Source organism: Mustela erminea, chromosome 17 (genome assembly GCF_009829155.1).
Source record: "Mustela erminea isolate mMusErm1 chromosome 17, mMusErm1.Pri, whole genome shotgun sequence".
Taxonomy (NCBI): Eukaryota; Metazoa; Chordata; class Mammalia; order Carnivora; family Mustelidae; genus Mustela; species Mustela erminea.
In genome coordinates this window covers 14669509-14687420 of record NC_045630.1, presented here as the reverse complement: position 1 = coordinate 14687420, position 17912 = coordinate 14669509, and the positions used below count along the sequence as shown (strand labels likewise).

The 17912-nt window shown below is 47.9% G+C and overlaps 1 protein-coding gene across 4 annotated transcripts in view; it reads left to right on the top strand.

The window, feature by feature from the left end:
* PTPN14 (protein tyrosine phosphatase non-receptor type 14) overlaps nt 1-17912 on the top strand; it is a 170624-nt gene that overhangs the window by 142872 nt on the left and 9840 nt on the right. For all 4 annotated transcript variants that reach the window (XM_032318483.1, XM_032318479.1, XM_032318480.1 and 1 more), the window contains 5 exons: nt 1699-3176; nt 7479-7622; nt 9026-9244; nt 12392-12520; nt 14731-14965. In XM_032318483.1, coding sequence (XP_032174374.1) covers nt 1699-3176; nt 7479-7622; nt 9026-9244; nt 12392-12520; nt 14731-14965 — 2205 coding nt within the window. The remainder of the gene's footprint in view (nt 1-1698; nt 3177-7478; nt 7623-9025; nt 9245-12391; nt 12521-14730; nt 14966-17912) is intronic.

The window sequence follows — 17912 nt, the reverse complement described above, 5'->3', positions numbered from 1 at the left end:
CCTTATCGGAAAGCTTGTAACAGTGCACCGGCCTCTCACGGTGACAGAGAATACAGACGTCCAGAATACTTAGAACAAAGGCACAAATGCTCCCAACTCTTTTTCACTACCGTCTGCCAGTTGTCTGTGCCCTTGTTCTTGCCTCCGAGTAAATCTCTTTTCTTCCTCTTTTTCTCCCCCAAAACATCATCGTGCAAAATGTGTGAGAAAAATCCAATCCAGTAATAATGATTCTAATAATCACAATGAACATTTATAGAGCAATTCCACTCCCTAAGCACTGTGCTAAGCCCTTGCAACGTATTGTTTCATTTAATCCTCAAAATAAATCCACGCCATAGGTACCATTATTCCATTTTGCAGATACAGAAAGTGGGATACAGAAGGGGAGTTGGAGGAGCTCGGACAGGAAAATTGGTGTCAAGAGCCAGAGCTCTTCATCATTACACTAACGGCATCTCAGAAAAGGAAAGAAATTAAAGGGGGAGGCTGACAATGTGTTACATGTATCGTTAGTTTCTGTGTTATCCTATGCCAGCGATTTTGAATTTCTCTGTGCTGTCGGAGTGTGCAATTGGAAACTTAGATAATGAAGACTATTTAATAAAACACTTTTTATAAGAAGACTAGCAAAGTTTCCCTGCTTCTGTGGGAAAACACCAAACCCCACTAGAGCTAGAAGGGGAACATTTTTGTCTCCGTTTTTGGCTGGGTTTTCTTACCCAGCAACTCTCCCGTAGTCTGGAACCACACTCCTCTTTGGGCAGCTGAGTGTTTTCAGTCACCTTTTCTGGTTATTTGGGGGTGTTTTGTTTTTCTGTTCTGTTTTGTTTGTCTTTCTTCCTTGTCTTCCTTTACTTTGCTCATGCTTAAATCCATAGTGTGAACGTGAATGTACCTTGCCCACCGAAAAATGTCTCAGCAAGAGGTTGCCTTCCTCGAGGCGTGTGTGTGTGTGTGTGTGTGTGTGTGTGTGTGTGTTTTAAAGGAACCCCAGACACCTAGAATGGGCCTGACTTTAGAAATGTACTTTTTATCTCTTTCGATACCTCCTTGGATTCTTATTCATTTGAATGTGAATTGACCTCAGTGAGGAAACTGATTTTAGAGGAGAGTTGTAGGCAGTGGCTGAACTCTTGATTCTGCTTTTGCCCTCCTCTGGGAGCTCATCACAGCAAGCTAGCCATGCACACGGACATCTTGACCGCAAGCGTTAAGACACCCCTCACCTCAGTTGAGGGGACCTTTGCTGACACAGTCAGGAACCTAAGCCACAGGTGCTCAGTAATGTCAAATCTGTTACCCTGTTGAAGTTCTTGACTTCCTGGCCCAAATATCCAGTCCTCTGTTGCTGGACCCTGAACAAGAAGACAGATTCACCCAGCATGAAGGCCATTGTTGGTGCCTGACTTCAAAGCCGATGGCAAAATCGAGGACTGACCCAGGTAGTAACTATTCCAAATGGGCATGGCTTGCTTTGATTAGATTCCCTTTTTCTTTTTAGTATGCGTTCAAGGGTTCCTTCTGTATGTTGGCACCTCACCCAAAATTCCTGGTTTTCCTGTGGAACGTTTGGGTGGAGACCCCAGGGTTTCACTTTTCATGACTTCTAAAAAATCACACCCACGAGTGTGAGGGGGAACTCAGTCGAAGCAGGGCGATGTGGGGGCTCACGTGCCTTTGTTTGACTCCTTGTAGACAGCATCGTCCACGGGAACGAGGAAGCCTTATACCGCAACTCCCACAACAGCCTGGACTTGAACTATTTAAATGGCACCGTCACCAACGGCAGCGTGTGTAGTGCGCACAGCATCAATTCACTCAGCTGCTCGCAGACGTTCGCCCAGGCCTCTCCCGTGTCCTCCAACCTCAGCATCCCGGGGAGCGACATCATGCGGGCGGACTACATCCCGAGCCACCGGCACAGCGCCATCATTGTGCCGTCTTACCGGCCGACCCCCGATTACGAGACAGTCATGCGACAGCTGAAGAGGGGGGTCCTGCCCACGGACAGCCAGAGCCAGTCTCTGCGAAACCTCAACATCATCAACACGCACGCCTACAACCAGCCGGAGGATCTGGTGTACAGCCAGCCTGAGATGCGGGAGCGGCACCCCTACACCGTCCCCTACGGGCCCCAGGGCGGCTACGGTAACAAGCTCGTCGGTCCGTGCGACCCGATGAACCCAAAGAACTGCACGGTGCCGAGCAAGCCGGGGGCCAGCGCCATCTCCCACACGGTGAGCACCCCCGAGCTGGCCAACACACAGCTCCAGGGCGCACAGAGCTACAGCGCGGCCCACATGCTCAAAAACTATCTCTTCAGGCCGCCGCCCCCCTACCCGCGGCCGCGCCCTGCCACCAGCACCCCGGACCTTGCCAGCCACCGCCACAAGTACGTCAGCGGCAGCAGCCCCGACCTGGTGACCCGCAAAGTGCAGCTCTCGGTGAAGACCTTCCAAGAGGACAGCTCCCCGGTGGTGCACCAGTCTCTGCAGGAGGTGAGCGAGCCCCTCACAGCCAAGCACCACGGCCCTGTGAATAAGCGCCACAGCCTGGAGGTGATGAGCAGCATGGTGCGGGGCATGGAAGCCATGACCTTGAAGTCCCTCAACATCCCCATGGCTCGCCGGAACACCCTCCGGGAGCAGGGGCCCCCCGAGGAGGTGCCCGGGAGCCACGAGGCTCACCAGCTTCCCCATTACCACCACAAGAAGACTTTCTCTGACGCCACCATGCTGATCCACAGCAGTGAGAGTGAGGACGAGGAGGACGAGGAGGTCCCGGGCTCGGTGCCGCAGATCCCTGTGCTCCGGGAGAAGATGGGGTACAGTGCCCAGCTACAGGCAGCCTTGGCCCGGATCCCAAACAAACCCCCACCCGAGTACCCCGGCCCAAGGAAGAGTGTCAGCAACGGGGCGCTGAGGCAAGACCAGGTCGGCCTGCCTCCTACCGTGGCCAGGGCCAGAGTCCTGAGACACGGGCCGGCCAAGGCCATCAGCGTCTCCCGAGCCGACCAGCTGGCCGTGGCCGGGCCTTCCCTCGGTCCGTCCATCTCTGAACCCGACCTGACGAGTGTGAAGGAGCGGGTCAAAAAAGAGCCTGTGAAGGAGAGACCCGTGTCCGAGATGTTCTCGCTGGAAGACAGCATTATAGAGAGAGAGATGGCGCTCAGGGTAAGTGTCCTGCTCTCCCGGGGCAGGGTCTGCGTCCCCTGCAGTGTCCTCTGCCTCTTTGCCGTGACTCTGAGTACGGAAGCACCCAGACGTTGGGGAGTTGGCGGATCAGTGAGCATTTCAACAGGCTGTTCTCTCTCACAGAACTTGGTGTTTCACCCTTTCGGTTCCATCTTCCATTTTCACTCAGGGCCCCGACTGGTGTACTTGGCACCACGCGCCGTCGTGGACTTAGGATGCTGCGCGCAGGCTGGTTGTGAGGCCGGGGTCCGGGGCCGGCGTCGTGCCCTCTGTTTAGGGTCAGACATCCCGTTGTGTGAGCTGCTCAGAGCTCTCCTTCCTGCGTCTCCTGTTGGTTCTTTCGGGGGAAAGCTTGTTTCCCCTGATTAGATCGTGTGAGAGAGCGACCCCCCCCTTCCAAGCGCAGCTCCGTGTGGCGATCTGTGCGTCAGGATAGCTCACCGGTGTTGACAACACCGGGACGTGTCCAGCCTTCCTTTCAGATTTTCTTTCAATGGATGTTTAACACAACCCAAGAACACGACAGTATACTCAAGAATTCACCACTGAGCTTTAGTTCCCCGTTGAGCTCATTCTGTCAGAACGCACATGTGCGTGTAAATACACGCGTTCATCTACACACACGTACAACGTTTGAAGATGCCTGATATTAAACATGACTCACTGTCTTTCAGGACATGTGCCAGCTGGAGGGCCAGGTATGGTCCGAGCAAGAGTGTGTAGGTAACAGGTGCACACACAGACCAACAAAGTGAATTATGTCCTAATGAGAAAATTGCTAGATTGTAGTTGCAACTTTAAAATTTTATTTATTTATTTTATTTGAGAGCGAGAGAGTGAGCGAGGGGAGGGGCAGAGAGAGAGGGACAGATTCTCAGGCAGACTTCAAGTCCAGTGCAAAGCCTGACCCGGGGCTCGATCCCATGACCCTGAGATCATGACTTGAGCTGAAACCGAGAGTCAGACGTTTCGCTGACTGAGCCCCCACCCCTCCAAGGTATCCCTGTAGTTGCTACTTAAAAAAAATAATTCAGATGACTGTTGCTGCTTGTTCTGGAAATTTTCACTCCCTTAAAAAATGAAAAATCACGTTCTTACTAATGAGACTGTTCTTGACTTCTCCTCGGCAGGTACCACATCTCTACATAAGGTAGCTGGCACGTGGGAACTCCGGGCCAGCTGCCAAGTTAAATTTGCTTCGAGGGGGCTGCTTAGACTCCCTTCCTTTTACAAGTCTCCTTGGGCCCCAGTGGGTAATCAAGCTGAAGAGAACAGCGAAGGGCCAGAGTTTTAAGGAAGCCACGTTTTGGGGTTCAGGAATCTAACCGCAGCAACTTCATTACTTTAGACAAATTTTCAGAACATTCCCAGCAGCCCGGATTTGGCCCCAAGTACAGTAGCACTGAGAATTTGGTACAGGCATAACTTTTTCCACTTTTTGCAAACCTAGAGGGAAATTGTGAAAGATGTGCTTTTGCCTCTGGCCAATAAAACCATTTGGCTGGGGAATGGAATGAAACACGGGGGTGGTGCCCTGGGGAGAGCTTTCGCAGCTTGGAAAAAGTCATGCTTTGGTGGAGATGGATTTTCAGTGTGTTTTGGCCCCGGAGGCTCCTTTACCACAACTCAGGAACCTGTCAGTCAGAGCATTCGGCTCTGCTGTTTCCCCTGCTGATTTGAGGTTTTTTGATACCTTCATGGTCCCATAAACTCATGGTGGTCATCTTATCCGCTCCTCCTGTTACCTGTGTTAGACAAAACCCTGGATCCAAACCCATGGCCCTAACTCCCTACATAGAGCTTCTGGTGCCATCACGGAGAAGGAAGGGCGTTTCCACCATTTTTCCCATGGGCTCACCCACCCCATCCATATGGATAATAGTGAGTAACTGAGTTCATCCCTTAATTGTGGCTCAGGAACATCAGTATCCCGTTCCTATTTCATTTCCCATTGATTTTTTTTTCCAGATTATATATACTCAGGAGCTCAGGGATCGCTGCCCTTGGCTGATGTCTTGACCTTAGAGAAGGACTAGGAGATTCTTCAGTGAGCCACTGTGCCGGCGAGATGGTGACAGTGCCAGTGGCCCTGAAGGTTGGGGTAGTTCTCCATCTGCTGTTTTTGATGAAACAGTGAGAAAATCTAACCAAAGAGGAACTGGGCGGCAGGGGTGGGGGGCGTCGCAGGTATGGTGGGAATGTCCCCTGTGGCAACTCTCCGTAATTTTGGAGCCACTTGTCTGTTTGATGGGTGATTCAGGCCTGCTACTGCTGCCTCGAGGACATTTCACTGTCTAGCTTCTGAGCCCCAAGTCGGGTGCCAGGAAGAGAAAAAGCCAAATCAGATTTCTGAGTTTTGTTTCTTTTTGTTTTTTTTTTTTAATCTCTGGTAACAAATGTATAGGGTAAGTGAGAAGGAACTAAGAAAAATCGTTTATCACTGGGGTTTTGGTTTTCACTAGGTAACTAGTAATCCTTTTCCAAGAAAGACAAGATAGTCACTTTTTGCCTTAGGCCTTGTTAGTGTCCCCTTATGGTACAGATGGAAGGAAGCAGAAGGACTGTTTGGAGGACCTTAGGGACTTTTTTTCCCCAAAATGAATGCTTTTCTCAGAATTTCACAGAGGAAGTGAAATGTTCCCAATTAAAAGAGATAACGGGAAAATTATTTCTCACAAACATTAATAAGCAAGCAAACAAACAAAAGCCCCAAAATTGAAATCCAGAATCTTTAAACTCTTCGTGGGATGGAGAAGCCGGGGCCATTCTTTTGGCCGAAGGTGAACCTCGGCACTTTTCTCACTCCCCAAGTTAGTCTTCCACTGAGATGTTCCTTCAGTTTGTCTGCCGGGCTGGTCCTGACAGTGGATGAAGCCTCGCATTGGTGGCCTTCCCTCAGAAAGGCCAGAGCTCCATTCTGACTCTGGGTGACATTGAGAGGCTGACTGTGTGGGGTTGTAATGCCCGCCTGTGCCCCCACGCTTGGGATAGTCTGTTCACTCCTTGTCCTCTGCCAGCACCATGGCTCCCTCACCACCAACCTCTCAGGGGGAGTAAATTTATAAATAATAAACTCAGGGGGTAAAAAAAGGACCTCAAGCCTTGAAGAGAAACCAGGGATAAGATGACCCCTTCCCGTGTGGCATCCAAAGGGACCTATAGAGCAGTTTTGTTTCTGTCAGGAGCAAAATCTTAAATGCTGTTTAACTCCTCTGCTCTTATGCTTTAGGAAGTCCCACTCGTCTTCTGTCTTCTAAGACAAAATTATTTTTGGGAAATGCTCCCACTGGATTGCCTGAGTAAAACGGGTGCCTTTTCTACCTCAGTCCGTTTAGGGGGCACTAGGGAGCGTAGCCTTAGAAGTAACAGCCAGAACCTTGACTGATTCCGTCTCAGAATGTTGGTGCAGGTGAGGTTGGAGAGGAAATAAAAAATGCCACCAACAAGACCTCCAACCCTCTCCCGGAATGGGCTGTTCAGTCCCCAAATCCATATTCTCCCATACCTGTGTCCCATTCAGTAATGTCCCACCGTGACCATTGGGAACCATGGGGCCCATTCCTTGGGGCCTTACAGATGCAGCAAGAAGGGTAATGCCTCACGGATCACGTTGGATGACTGGAGACGTTGGTGTTGGCAAGTCTGCTCACCCGCATCTCTCTCGTACTGCAGACGGTCCCGGGGACCAGAGCTCCAATATAGGATTGACTTTCTCCATCTCTGCTCCTCAGAGTGGAAACTTGGGAAGGTTTTTTTTTTTTTTTTATGGTTTGTGAATCTACATTTCTTAACAATGCAACAAGCCATGTTTATGGTTTTTTTTTTTTTTTTTAAATCATTTGATCTGAATAAAAGGTCCATCACTGTGACTGGATTGGCTGTTTCTCTCTCCCTCACTCTGTCTTCCTTCAGCCCTTTCCTTCTAGAAGCATCTTGCTAGTACACAGTTTTGCTTTTTTTTCTTTTTCTTTTTCTTTCTTTTTCTTTTTCTTTTGGAGTGAGCCCCATGGCAGGGGGATATTTCCATGGCGTCTTTGCTCTTACTTATTGTTAGTTCATTCACTCATCCATTTTTAGATAAAAGCTCAGGAGTCCCGGAGGACCTGGCTTCCGCAGACACAGTGGGAAGAATGGGAAGGCTGTGTTTGAATCTGCCCCACTAATGGTGATTGTCTGCATTCCTTGGCTGGGGAGTTACAGATTTGGGGAGATTAAATAAAACACATTCCAGCATTCTACCCATATAATAAACAATGAGAACATGCCTTTTCTTGCCGCAAGAATCTAGAGAAGCAGAAGATGGCCACTCTGGAAGCACAGAAGCGGCCGCTCATGTTGGCAGCATTGAATGGACTCTCCGTTGCCCGGGTCTCGGGGCGGGAAGACAGTCGAGCCGATGCCACCCGAGTTCCCATGGACGAGAGGGTAAGCACTGGGCTTGTCAAGTGTGTGATTCATTCTCTGTGATCTTGGGGTTCCAGAGCTCTCTCCTTGCCCAAACATGCCAGCCCTGAGGTTTGTTTGATGAATTAATTCCCCAGTTTGAGATTAGCAAGACCCGGTGTGTGCATTGTATTAAATTGATGCTTTCCAGCATCTCAAGTTTCTTCATCGAGTTGAAGCAGTGATGCCTGCCTAACAAGGCAGGGGCATTGCCTTGGGACCTGCCACTAGCAAGCCACGTAGCCTTGGTCCAGTCACTCCATTTCTTTGGACCTGTTTTGTTGTTTTTTTGGCAAAATAAGGAAGTTCACCTGTTGCTGTAGCTCTCAGCCTCTATGAATTTAGTGAATTTTGTTGTTTTTTTGGCAAAATAAGGAAGTTCACCTATTGCTGTAGCTCTCAGCCTCTATGAATTTAGTGAACCATTATCCTTTCTTAGGGAGTGATTGTCTTACCCAGATATTCATAGAATTCTTTTAATAGACCATCCCCCTATTTGGCTGTAAAACGTGGCTGATTTATCATTTTTAGGATAATGCATTGTGAGAACTTTGGTTTTGAAAAGCGGGAAGAAGTTGCATGCTAGTGTTTTAGAGGTAAAGAGGTGTGTTCCTTTAGTTCCTGAAATTACTCTCTGGTTAAGAAACACGTGTAAATTTAATAGAATGCTAGTAGCATTCCCGTTTCGAATTTCTGCCAGTATATATGACGTATTAGAAAGGCCTGGTGATGGTTATTAAGGAGGGCACGGATTGCATGGAGCGCTGGGTGTTAGATGCAAGCAACGAGTCATGGGACCCTCCATCAGACCCTGAAATACTAATGATGTGCTGTGTAGTGACTAACATAACAAAAACAACAACAACAAAAAAGGTTTAAAGGCAGAAGGGACTTTAGAGGAATCATTTAATCCAATGAATACTATGTGTTTGTAATGAGTGGTTTGGCAGTGGGAAAAATAAAAGACAAGATCTCATCTTCAGAACTAGGGAACTATAGATCAGTATCATCTTAAATTTATCGAAAACAAAACAAAACACTGCTCTGGAAGTGGAGAAAAAGGATGTTTGGGTAATTGAGAAGAACAGTCTTCTCATCCCTGGGACTTTAAACAGAGGTGTTAATAACAAAAACACTGATTTTGAATTTGGGTTCTTGCCTGGCCTTGCTGACCACTTCTGTTTCAAGCGTGAGTGAGAAGGAGATTGGTTATTGGGCCAGAGACACTAGCACTGTGGTGAACAAGGAGACCAGATGATTCGGCGTCCATCGTACCCCCAAAAGTACCGATTAACACGATCCCTGTAAAATATTTCAAGGACTCTGACCCGTTGGAGTTTTTGAATAAGGTAATCCGGGGAGCTGAGGATTCATTTCTGTTGCAGTTCAGAACCCTGAAGAAAAAGCTCGAGGAGGGAATGGTGTTCACAGAATACGAGCAGATTCCCAAGAAGAAGGCGAACGGCATCTTCAGCACGGCCGCGCTGCCGGAGAACGCCGAGCGAAGCCGCATCCGCGAAGTCGTCCCGTATGAGGAGAACAGAGTGGAGCTGGTCCCGACCAAAGAGAATAACACGGGTTACATCAACGCCTCCCACATCAAGGTGAGTGGGGGGGGGGCGGCTTGTGGAAGATTGCGGGGTTCCAGGCAAAAATGCAGGGAGAAAAAAAAAAAAAAAAACCCCATCGGGCTCCGACTGAGCCTCTTGGCTCGTCCCCAGCCCCCGAGGGAGTGTTTTTGAATTCTGTGCAGCTTAGTCAACCGGACGGGCGGGCATGTCCGTCACCGCGGAGAGAAGGGAGCCTCGCGGCGTCCGGGAGAACCTCGGGTCGCGACTGGCCGCAGGGGAATTCGCTTGTTTCTCTCCGTGACTTACAGCAATCCCCGGGGCGCGCTCGGGAAGCTCAGGGTGTCCTCTTCGGCTCGTGATTCGCACACGGTGGAGACTCTGGAAGTCGCACGCGTTGTGTTTGTCCAGTCAGGGACGTCTTTAGGGGGTTGGGGAGCGGCAGAAACTGCCCGGTTCTCCCCGGTGCTGGTGCGGGTCGTGCGCTGTCCCGCCGACGTCCCCGGGGTGCGCCGTGTCCCGAAGAGCGGACCCTGCGGCGCAGGCCGTGAAGGTGCCGGTGGGTGATGCGACTCTTGCAAGGCTGGCCGCGTCCGTCCGCGCGGGACTATCCTCCGTTCTTTGTTAGTACCTCAGATACCTCAGATCTTCACATCTCAGTACTTCACCAACTTGAAAAGTAGCGTCGCTCGACCCCAGCTAGAATTGAGAGTTCTAGATGCGTGGCTCCATGGTTAAATGTCTCCTACGTGGCTTACCGTCCTCTGCCCTCCCAGTAACAGAATGTAGTTGCTTGGAATGTCACTGCAGGCTCTGACCTCCAAAGTGGGAGAATTTATTCATATACTAATGGTACAGCAGGATGTTTTTAAATCATCCACAGTTCATGTTAATAGTCGTGTATGATCATAACCTCAGAAATCTGTTTCTGGCCTTGTTTGGCGTTATTTCCTTTCCTCGTTGGACTTTCCAACTGTAGCTGAATTTTTGGTAGGTTCCTCTGAGTCTCTAAAATACAGCCATCACTATATTTAAAAAAAAAACTATATAAAAAAAATTAAAAATAAATAAATAAAATACAGCCAGATGTCTGGTGCCTGTGTCCGTTAACAATAGTTGTAGGACAGAATCAGAAAAGAACACTGTGGTTGGATGTAGGGGTTTTGTACACAGAGCATAGATAACCACGTGTATATTTTTAAGTACCAGAAAGTACTGTGCAAAAATACGAAGGGGTTACTCTTGTGGACCATACTGGGTATTTTGGTTTTAGGTTTTGAGAGTGAGAACTAAAACGATACAGAATGAACCCCAGGAAACTCTTGAGTAAACTGACGCCGCCAGTTTCCTGGGCTTAATTTAGATTAGGAAATAATAGCCAAAGTAATGAATCAGACGAAGATACAAATCGCAGAAATGCTCCTTGGTAGGATATCTTTGGACTCTGACACAGCTATGCCATGCTGTCTTCTTCTTTTGGCCAAATATCCTTCATCGTTTTCCATCTGCGTTCTGGAAAAGCTGTCAGTCTACATCAGCTTTGCCCACCGGGTATTGTTAACAGAAGCTTCCCTTTCCTCTGTATTCTCCAAGGCCTGCATTTCATCCTGTGGATCCGGGTTAGACATGGGTGCGTTTAATAGACCCGTAGAGCTTGTAAGAACTTGTCCTTGTGTTTTTCGAATAGAGCTGTAGATCTTGCCAATGTTTGCTCCCTGGGTTCCAAGCAGCTATTAACGTAGAGCCGAGATTGATTTGCTCCAGAGGTAGAATCATGACATCTGTGAAATCTACCTCAGTAGCATTGGTTGTTGTGTTTTAATGCAGTTTCTAATGCCCTCCTGTCAATACTTGGAATTTGCTGATAGGCCCCAGGCAGCCACATACTTTGGAAGTATTTATGGTTCCTATATGTTGGGTGCCAGAGAGGCTAATGTTTAAAATCACAATTCCACAGATAAATGAAACTCCTCGCCAGCCAGCCAATATATGAATGTTATCTCCCACCAGTACTTGGAAAATGGATTTCGCTTGCCAGCTTTGACCTAAACATGTCTTGTGTAATGAGACAATAACAGACATTGTTTTTGTTGGAATCCAGTTAGTATATAGTTTCATAAAATAAATGAGGGAAAAAAGTTTCAAACAAGGATCACTTCGTGCTCCAAGAACTCTCTAGAGATTTGCACTGGTGGACGTCGAAGGAGGCCCGACTTTGCACAGGAATGGAAAGGAGCACAGAAAGAATGCCGCCAAAGGGCACGATTTCACCCTGACAGCATGACCTTCAACACCTCAGGCACAATTTACTCCTGATTCTCTGCCACTAGTACTTCTAGCTACAGAATTAGTCTCCCAAGGTCACCCTGAGCTGCATGGGGTAATACTTCTATTATCCAAAATCATCTCATGACTCCGAAGTTCGTTTGGATACTGTGGTACCGCATGAGCGAGGAGTCAACAGTCCGGTAGCACGTGTGGTTGCTAGAGGTGCGTCTGTAACACCTGTACGTGACACACGGAGTCGCGAGAACAGTGGAGGGTGACAACACAGTACATAGCATGTCGTCAGTACAAAGACCTCACTTCCATAGGGATGATATTCCGTGGTACACTTCTTTTTTTAATTGTGCAAAAGGATGGTAGAGAGTACTGTGCCTCAAACTAGGGGACACAGTATAATAGTGGGGGTATGAAATTAATTTCATGATCAGGACCACTTTGAGGTTGTGTGTGTGTGTGTGTGTGTGTGTGTGTGTGTGTTTTAAATGAAACAGACTAGACTAGAGAGGAGGAAAGAATAGAAATAATCAGTACCTTGTGCATACTAAGCACAAGTATTATTTTTGTAACAAATTCTGTTAGGTTATACACACCCTTAGGGTCATGCAATTTGAGTGCATGTGTGTGTGTGTGCGTATGTGTATGTTTTTAACTCTCACGGGTTTGTATATAATTACTATAAGTTACAGACCAAAAAAGAAAAAGTATTTTAATAGGCTTGAGTGACAAAATGTATTTTCATGTAAGAATGTGTTACCAGACTTTTTTGATAATATCACTAACCCATTTGGCCTAAAATATTATCCACGGTTTTCAGGGAGAGACAGACGGAGCCATGGTCAGCAGGTAATGCTGTTCTAGATTTGGGGTTCATTTACCCTTGCTTTCCTTGGTTTCCAGGTGGTGGTTGGTGGGGCACAATGGCACTACATAGCCACTCAGGGACCCCTGCCACACACGTGTCATGACTTCTGGCAGATGGTGTGGGAGCAGGGAGCGAACGTGATTGCCATGGTCACTGCGGAAGAGGTAAGGGTGCTGGGGGTACAGCCATCTGTCCCCGGGGGTGGTGGGGGGGCGGGAGATGGGCTCTGCATCTGGTGACCTCGCTGTCGCATCCTGCTTCCTCCACCACCGTTTCTCTGCAAATGCTTTTTCTCTCTGGCACGCATTTCTTTTCTCTCCTCCCACATAGATTTGTTTTATTTCCCAAAGATAATTTATTGTCGTATCCCATTTTCATCCAGCTTATTAGCGCTTTTCCTTAGACTGCCATAAACTAGAATCCATCAGACAAATAAGAACCAAACTTCAGTTCAGCCAGCTCACTTGTGTGTGCCAAACAGCGCGATCATCGCTCCCCTGGAATTTGAGCGAGAACTTAGGGCTGCTGTGGGTAGATCGGCGCGTATTCCCAGCCGCGGGCATGGCCAATCCCACATGCTTCTGTGCTTAGCAGCTGAAGAGAGACCAGAAACTGGTGTTCCTGTAGAGGTCTCTCTCTTCTTTGGGGAGAGGAGAAAAAAAAAAAAATCGTTACCTTTCTTTGCCAAGTCAAATGTAGTTTTTCTGTTGAAACTGGAGAACTCTACGCGGTGTTCTAAAAACTGGTGCTCGCCGCTGGTCAACCGAGCAGTTTGCTCGGACTTTGCTGCCTTTAAGGGAAGAAGTTTTATATTTCTTCTCTTGTCACGTTCTCAGTTTTTTTATTTTAACCACTTTCTTTTCTTCCTTTCATGAGATTCTAACTTCCGTTTTAAAGTCATTTAGGGGACCAGCTAGCTTCATCTGTCTTCCACCAGTATCTGCGGCAAGGAATACCCGCTTCCTGGTGCCTGGGTGGCTCCGTTGGTTAAGCAACTTCCTTCAGCTCAGGTCATGGTCTTGGAATTCCGGAATCAAGTCCCAAATCGGGCTCCCTGCTTGGCTGGGAGTCTGCTTCTCCCTCCAACCCCTTCCCTCTCATGCTCTCTCTCTTTCTGTCTCAAATAAATAAAATCTTTAAAAAAAAAAAAAGGAAAAGAAATACCCCTTTCCTACAAATTTTTAAAGGGTGGGGAGCAGCGAACTGAAAACAGAACTCATATTTCCTTCATGGACTGTTCTGAGTAGTTGCTTTCCAGAACAACCCCTTAAGAAGGTAGTGATGAAAGTCAGTTCAAGCCCTTTAAAACCTGTAGTACTTCTCTCGGCTGACTTGAGACCTTCCCACAAAGAGTAAATGCTCTGTAAAATGTGTAGAATCGTTTTTTAGTCTTATAAAATCATACTACCGGAAGGGATTCATTCAACTCCAAACAGTGTGTCATCTGTGCTGACCGGGGGCCTGGTGGCCGACTAGATAGGTGTGATCCCTGTCCCCAGGGAGCTCCCGTCTTGGTGGGAGGGACCAGACAAAATGAACAGATAAAGGAAGCTTGGGGGGGTCCCAGCCACAAAGGAAGCAGAATGGAGGATGGCATCGAGAGTGGTGGCGTGCAGCTTTTAGTCAGACGTGTGGCCGTGGGCCCTGCGGGGAGGTTGCAGTTGGGCTGAAACCTGGGTGTCCAGAAGGGGCTGGCCTGACAGGCGTGAAGCCTGGTGGTCTGTGTGGCAGCCAGAGGCTTACAGTCTCTTGGAATTTGTCGTCCGCTTGGACACTCAGGAGTGACAGAAGGTAAGGGAGGTTTTGCTGATCTCCCTTGGTCAGTAAAAGAGGCACGTGTCCTTCAAACGTAAGATTCCGTTCGAGCAGATGAATTGGGACAGGAGCCTTTGTAGCCCCCCCACAGGTGTAAGCAGGGGGCCATCGGGGCTCCTCGGAAGAGCAGCCCCAGCGCCCACGCTCAGTGCCCCAGCTCTGCCTGCTGCTTAGCCTTCCTCTGCCTCCTCCTGCTTTCTGCTCAGGGTTTCCTTCTAGGTCACCATGTGATCCGCTCCCCACTACAGTGACTTAACCGTGCAAACCTCGGAAACAGAGATCTCATGTTCTTCCTGCCCTTGGCCCTCTCCACTGGCTCTTCTCCTTCACGTTCAACTGCCGCACAGTTGTCCGTCTTCTGAGTGTCTCTGTGCTGTAACTACGGCTGCAAAGGTCTTGGTGTCGGTGCCTGGGATGTCCCCCGTGATGGAGACTGCACGGTGCCCCGAGTTAGTGACCTAGACGCTGCTCGCGTTTCGTCTGTCCTCAGAGTTTACAAAGAAGGGGATAAGAGCTTCCCCTGACTGTATTTCTGGTTTTGCTTTTGTGTCTGATTCAGGAAGGTGGACGAACCAAGAGCCACCGATACTGGCCCAAACTGGGTTCCAAGCACAGCTCGGCCACCTATGGCAAGTTCAAGGTCACCACAAAGTTCCGAACAGATTCCGGTTGCTATGCAACCACAGGCTTGAAGGTCAAGCACCTTTTGTCTGGGCAGGAAAGGACGGTGTGGCATTTGCAGTATACGGACTGGCCGGATCACGGCTGCCCAGAGGACGTCCAAGGATTTTTATGTAAGTTTTTTCTTCCCAGTCAGAATTTTACCAACTGCATCCATGGTTGAGAGTTGGAAATGAAATGGAAAGAGATGTTTTCTCTTAAGTGGCAAATGTATTATATCACTGAAGTGTACGTCCCTCCGTATGGTATGAAAGAGAAGAATACTACATGTCCGCTGTCACAGTCCCCTTACCTTTTACCCAAATAGGCTGAAACTGTGGCAAACTAGTTCATTCCATCTTGATGTAGGCTTTTAGGTACTCAGTAACAAACCTGACAGATGTCACATATCTGAGCCTTGAAAATATTATGCTAAGTAGCAGAAACCAGACACAAGTGGACAGACATTGTATGATTCCATTTTAATGAAGTATCCAGAATAGAAAACTTCACAGAGATAGAAAGGGTAGATGTTACCAGGGACCAGGGGAAAGGGGAAATAGGGAATAGGAAGTTACTCTTTGAAACAAAATTTCTGTTTGGGGTAATGAAAATGTTCTAGGAATGGGTCCCGGTGATAGTTATACAATCCTGTGAAAAACACTGACTTTTTAATTTTTCATGGGGGTTTGTATCTCATAAGCCCTGCATCCCTTCCTTACAACAAGAATCTCAATGAGTACTTTCCGGTTACCTCTGATTAAGATACTGGGAATTATTGAAATCGAATTGTTGTTTTTAGAACTATCATTTTTTAATTTGTCAATATATTTTTGATAGTACGGTTTTCTTAGAAGCTCGTTGACCTAAAATATATGCGGTATTTTATTTGAAAAGCTGAGTGTGTGCCCACTGCATTTCAGGCTCTGGATCAGGCTCTTAGAATCAGGGAACCATTTCTGTTTGGAAGGCACTCGAAGTCTCATGAGAAAGGCAGGCCAGTGAGGCCGGTCCGGGGGTGAGATCGGACACTGGTGAGGGCTACAGTGCTCCCCCTTCCTTTTCCGCAGTATCACTTACCTGTCCTGCACTTGTGGGGACACCCCATTCCTTGCTCACCCAGTGAGGCCTCCGGCTCTCGGCAGATTTATTACCCATGTGTTGTTGACTTTCCAGCAGACAGAAGACGACTATGGGAACATCATCTGGATGTTGCGTGATGTCAAACCCTTGATTTTATTTTGATACTCACTTAGAACCTGCGGTATACGCAGAGAATGGAGGGGAGAACAGGTCTTCAAGAACTGAAAAGGAACATTTCAAAAGTTCCAGTGGGAAACTTCCGATGCATACCTGTTCCCCGCTGCGAGTACTTGCTTTCCCACTGGGGCAGTGATGGTGGGACTTGAGGGGGTGTCATTGACAGACAATGGAAGGGAGCAAGTCTAGAGATGGTTAGTGCCTCAACTGAGGTCAGTTATCTGTAGCTCAAAACATTCATAAGGAGGGCAGGGACCTTTGCAGAACTTTCTTTCCTCCTCACAGTGCTCTTTTTTTTTTTTTCTGGTAAGCCTTTGCTTACCAAGCCTTTGACTTACCAGAATTATTTCCAAGATGCAGAAAAGGAAACAATAAAAGTAGATCAGTTTGATGACCAGCAAACAGCTCTGACAGAAGTTTGAGTATGTAAGGTGATGAAAATCATAGTCCGATCTTTTCTTTTTTTTTTAAAGATTTTATTTATTTATTTGACAGAGAGAGATCACAAGCAGGCAGAGAGGCAGGCAGAGAGAGAGGAGGAAGCAGGCTCCCTGCTGAGCAGAGAGCCCGATGCGGGCCTCGATCCCAGGAACCTGAGATCATGACCTGAGCCGGAGGCAGCGGCTTAACCCACTGAGCCACCCAGGCGCCCATAGTCCGATCTTTTCAATCCGAACCAAGGAAGGCCCATCTAAATTACTGAAAAACAGAGAAAAATTTTTTTTCAAAGATTTATTAATTTATTATTTTAGAGAGAGTGGGGGGGTGGGGAATAGGTGGAAAGGGGCAGAGGGAGGGACAGAGAGAAAGAGAATCTCAAGCAGACTCCCTGCTGGGCACAGAGCCTGATGTGGGGCTCGATCTCAGGACCCTGAGATCATGACCTGAGCCAAAACCAAGAGTCAGATGCGTAACAGACTGAGCCACCCAGGCACTGCCATGGAATATTTTAAACAATGTAAATTTATTGATGCTTCTAAGAAACTCAGTGTGCTGGGGGCCGAGGAGTGGTGGCTTTGAAATGTTGGCTCTTCCAGGTTTTTAGGAATTTTAAAAAGATTCTTGCCTGTGTTTAAATTCAACTCCCTGGAGACAGGGGCTTAGGGCACATGGCTTCCAGCCTGGAGAAGTCTTCGCTGAGTTACAGTTTAAGGAACTTGATTCATGTGACTGCTAGAGAGCGCATCCGTTTTAATCCAGTTTCTCTGTGTTTTATGAAATTCTATGTAGTGGTAGCATCTGCTTTATGGACCTTTCTCTTCTCTTCTTAAACCTAGCACGAGAGGAAGACCTGTCTCGTGTGCGGGAACGTTGCCTTTTCTGTCCGAGAGTGCCCGGTCACTGAATTTCTCAGCCCTCTCACAGAAAAACAGAATTCCATGCACCGTGTGTAGCTCACGTTGGTCCCGGGTGGTAACTGCTGTCTGGTCATCTCAGAGTTTGCCTTCCCTCTGTTCTTTTTTTTTTTTCTCCTTAAGATTTTTATTTATTTATTTATTTGACAAAGATCACAAGTAGGTAGAGCAGCAGGCAGAGAGAGAGGGAAGCTGAGCAGAGAGCCCGATGCGGGGCTCGATCCCAGGACCCTGAGATCATGACCTGAGCTGAAGGCAGAGGCTTAACCCACTGAGCCACCCAGGCGCCCTGCCTTCCCTCTGTTCTGTTTTGTCCGAGCTCATTGTACATTATTGGCGGTGGTGATGATGGTAATCATTGACTTTGGTAAACTACTTCAGACGACTTTGTAACTGCATTAATGTCATAAAGGCAAGTAGGAGTTGGTAGTACTTGTATGTAAACAGATGCCTCTAAGTCACTAGA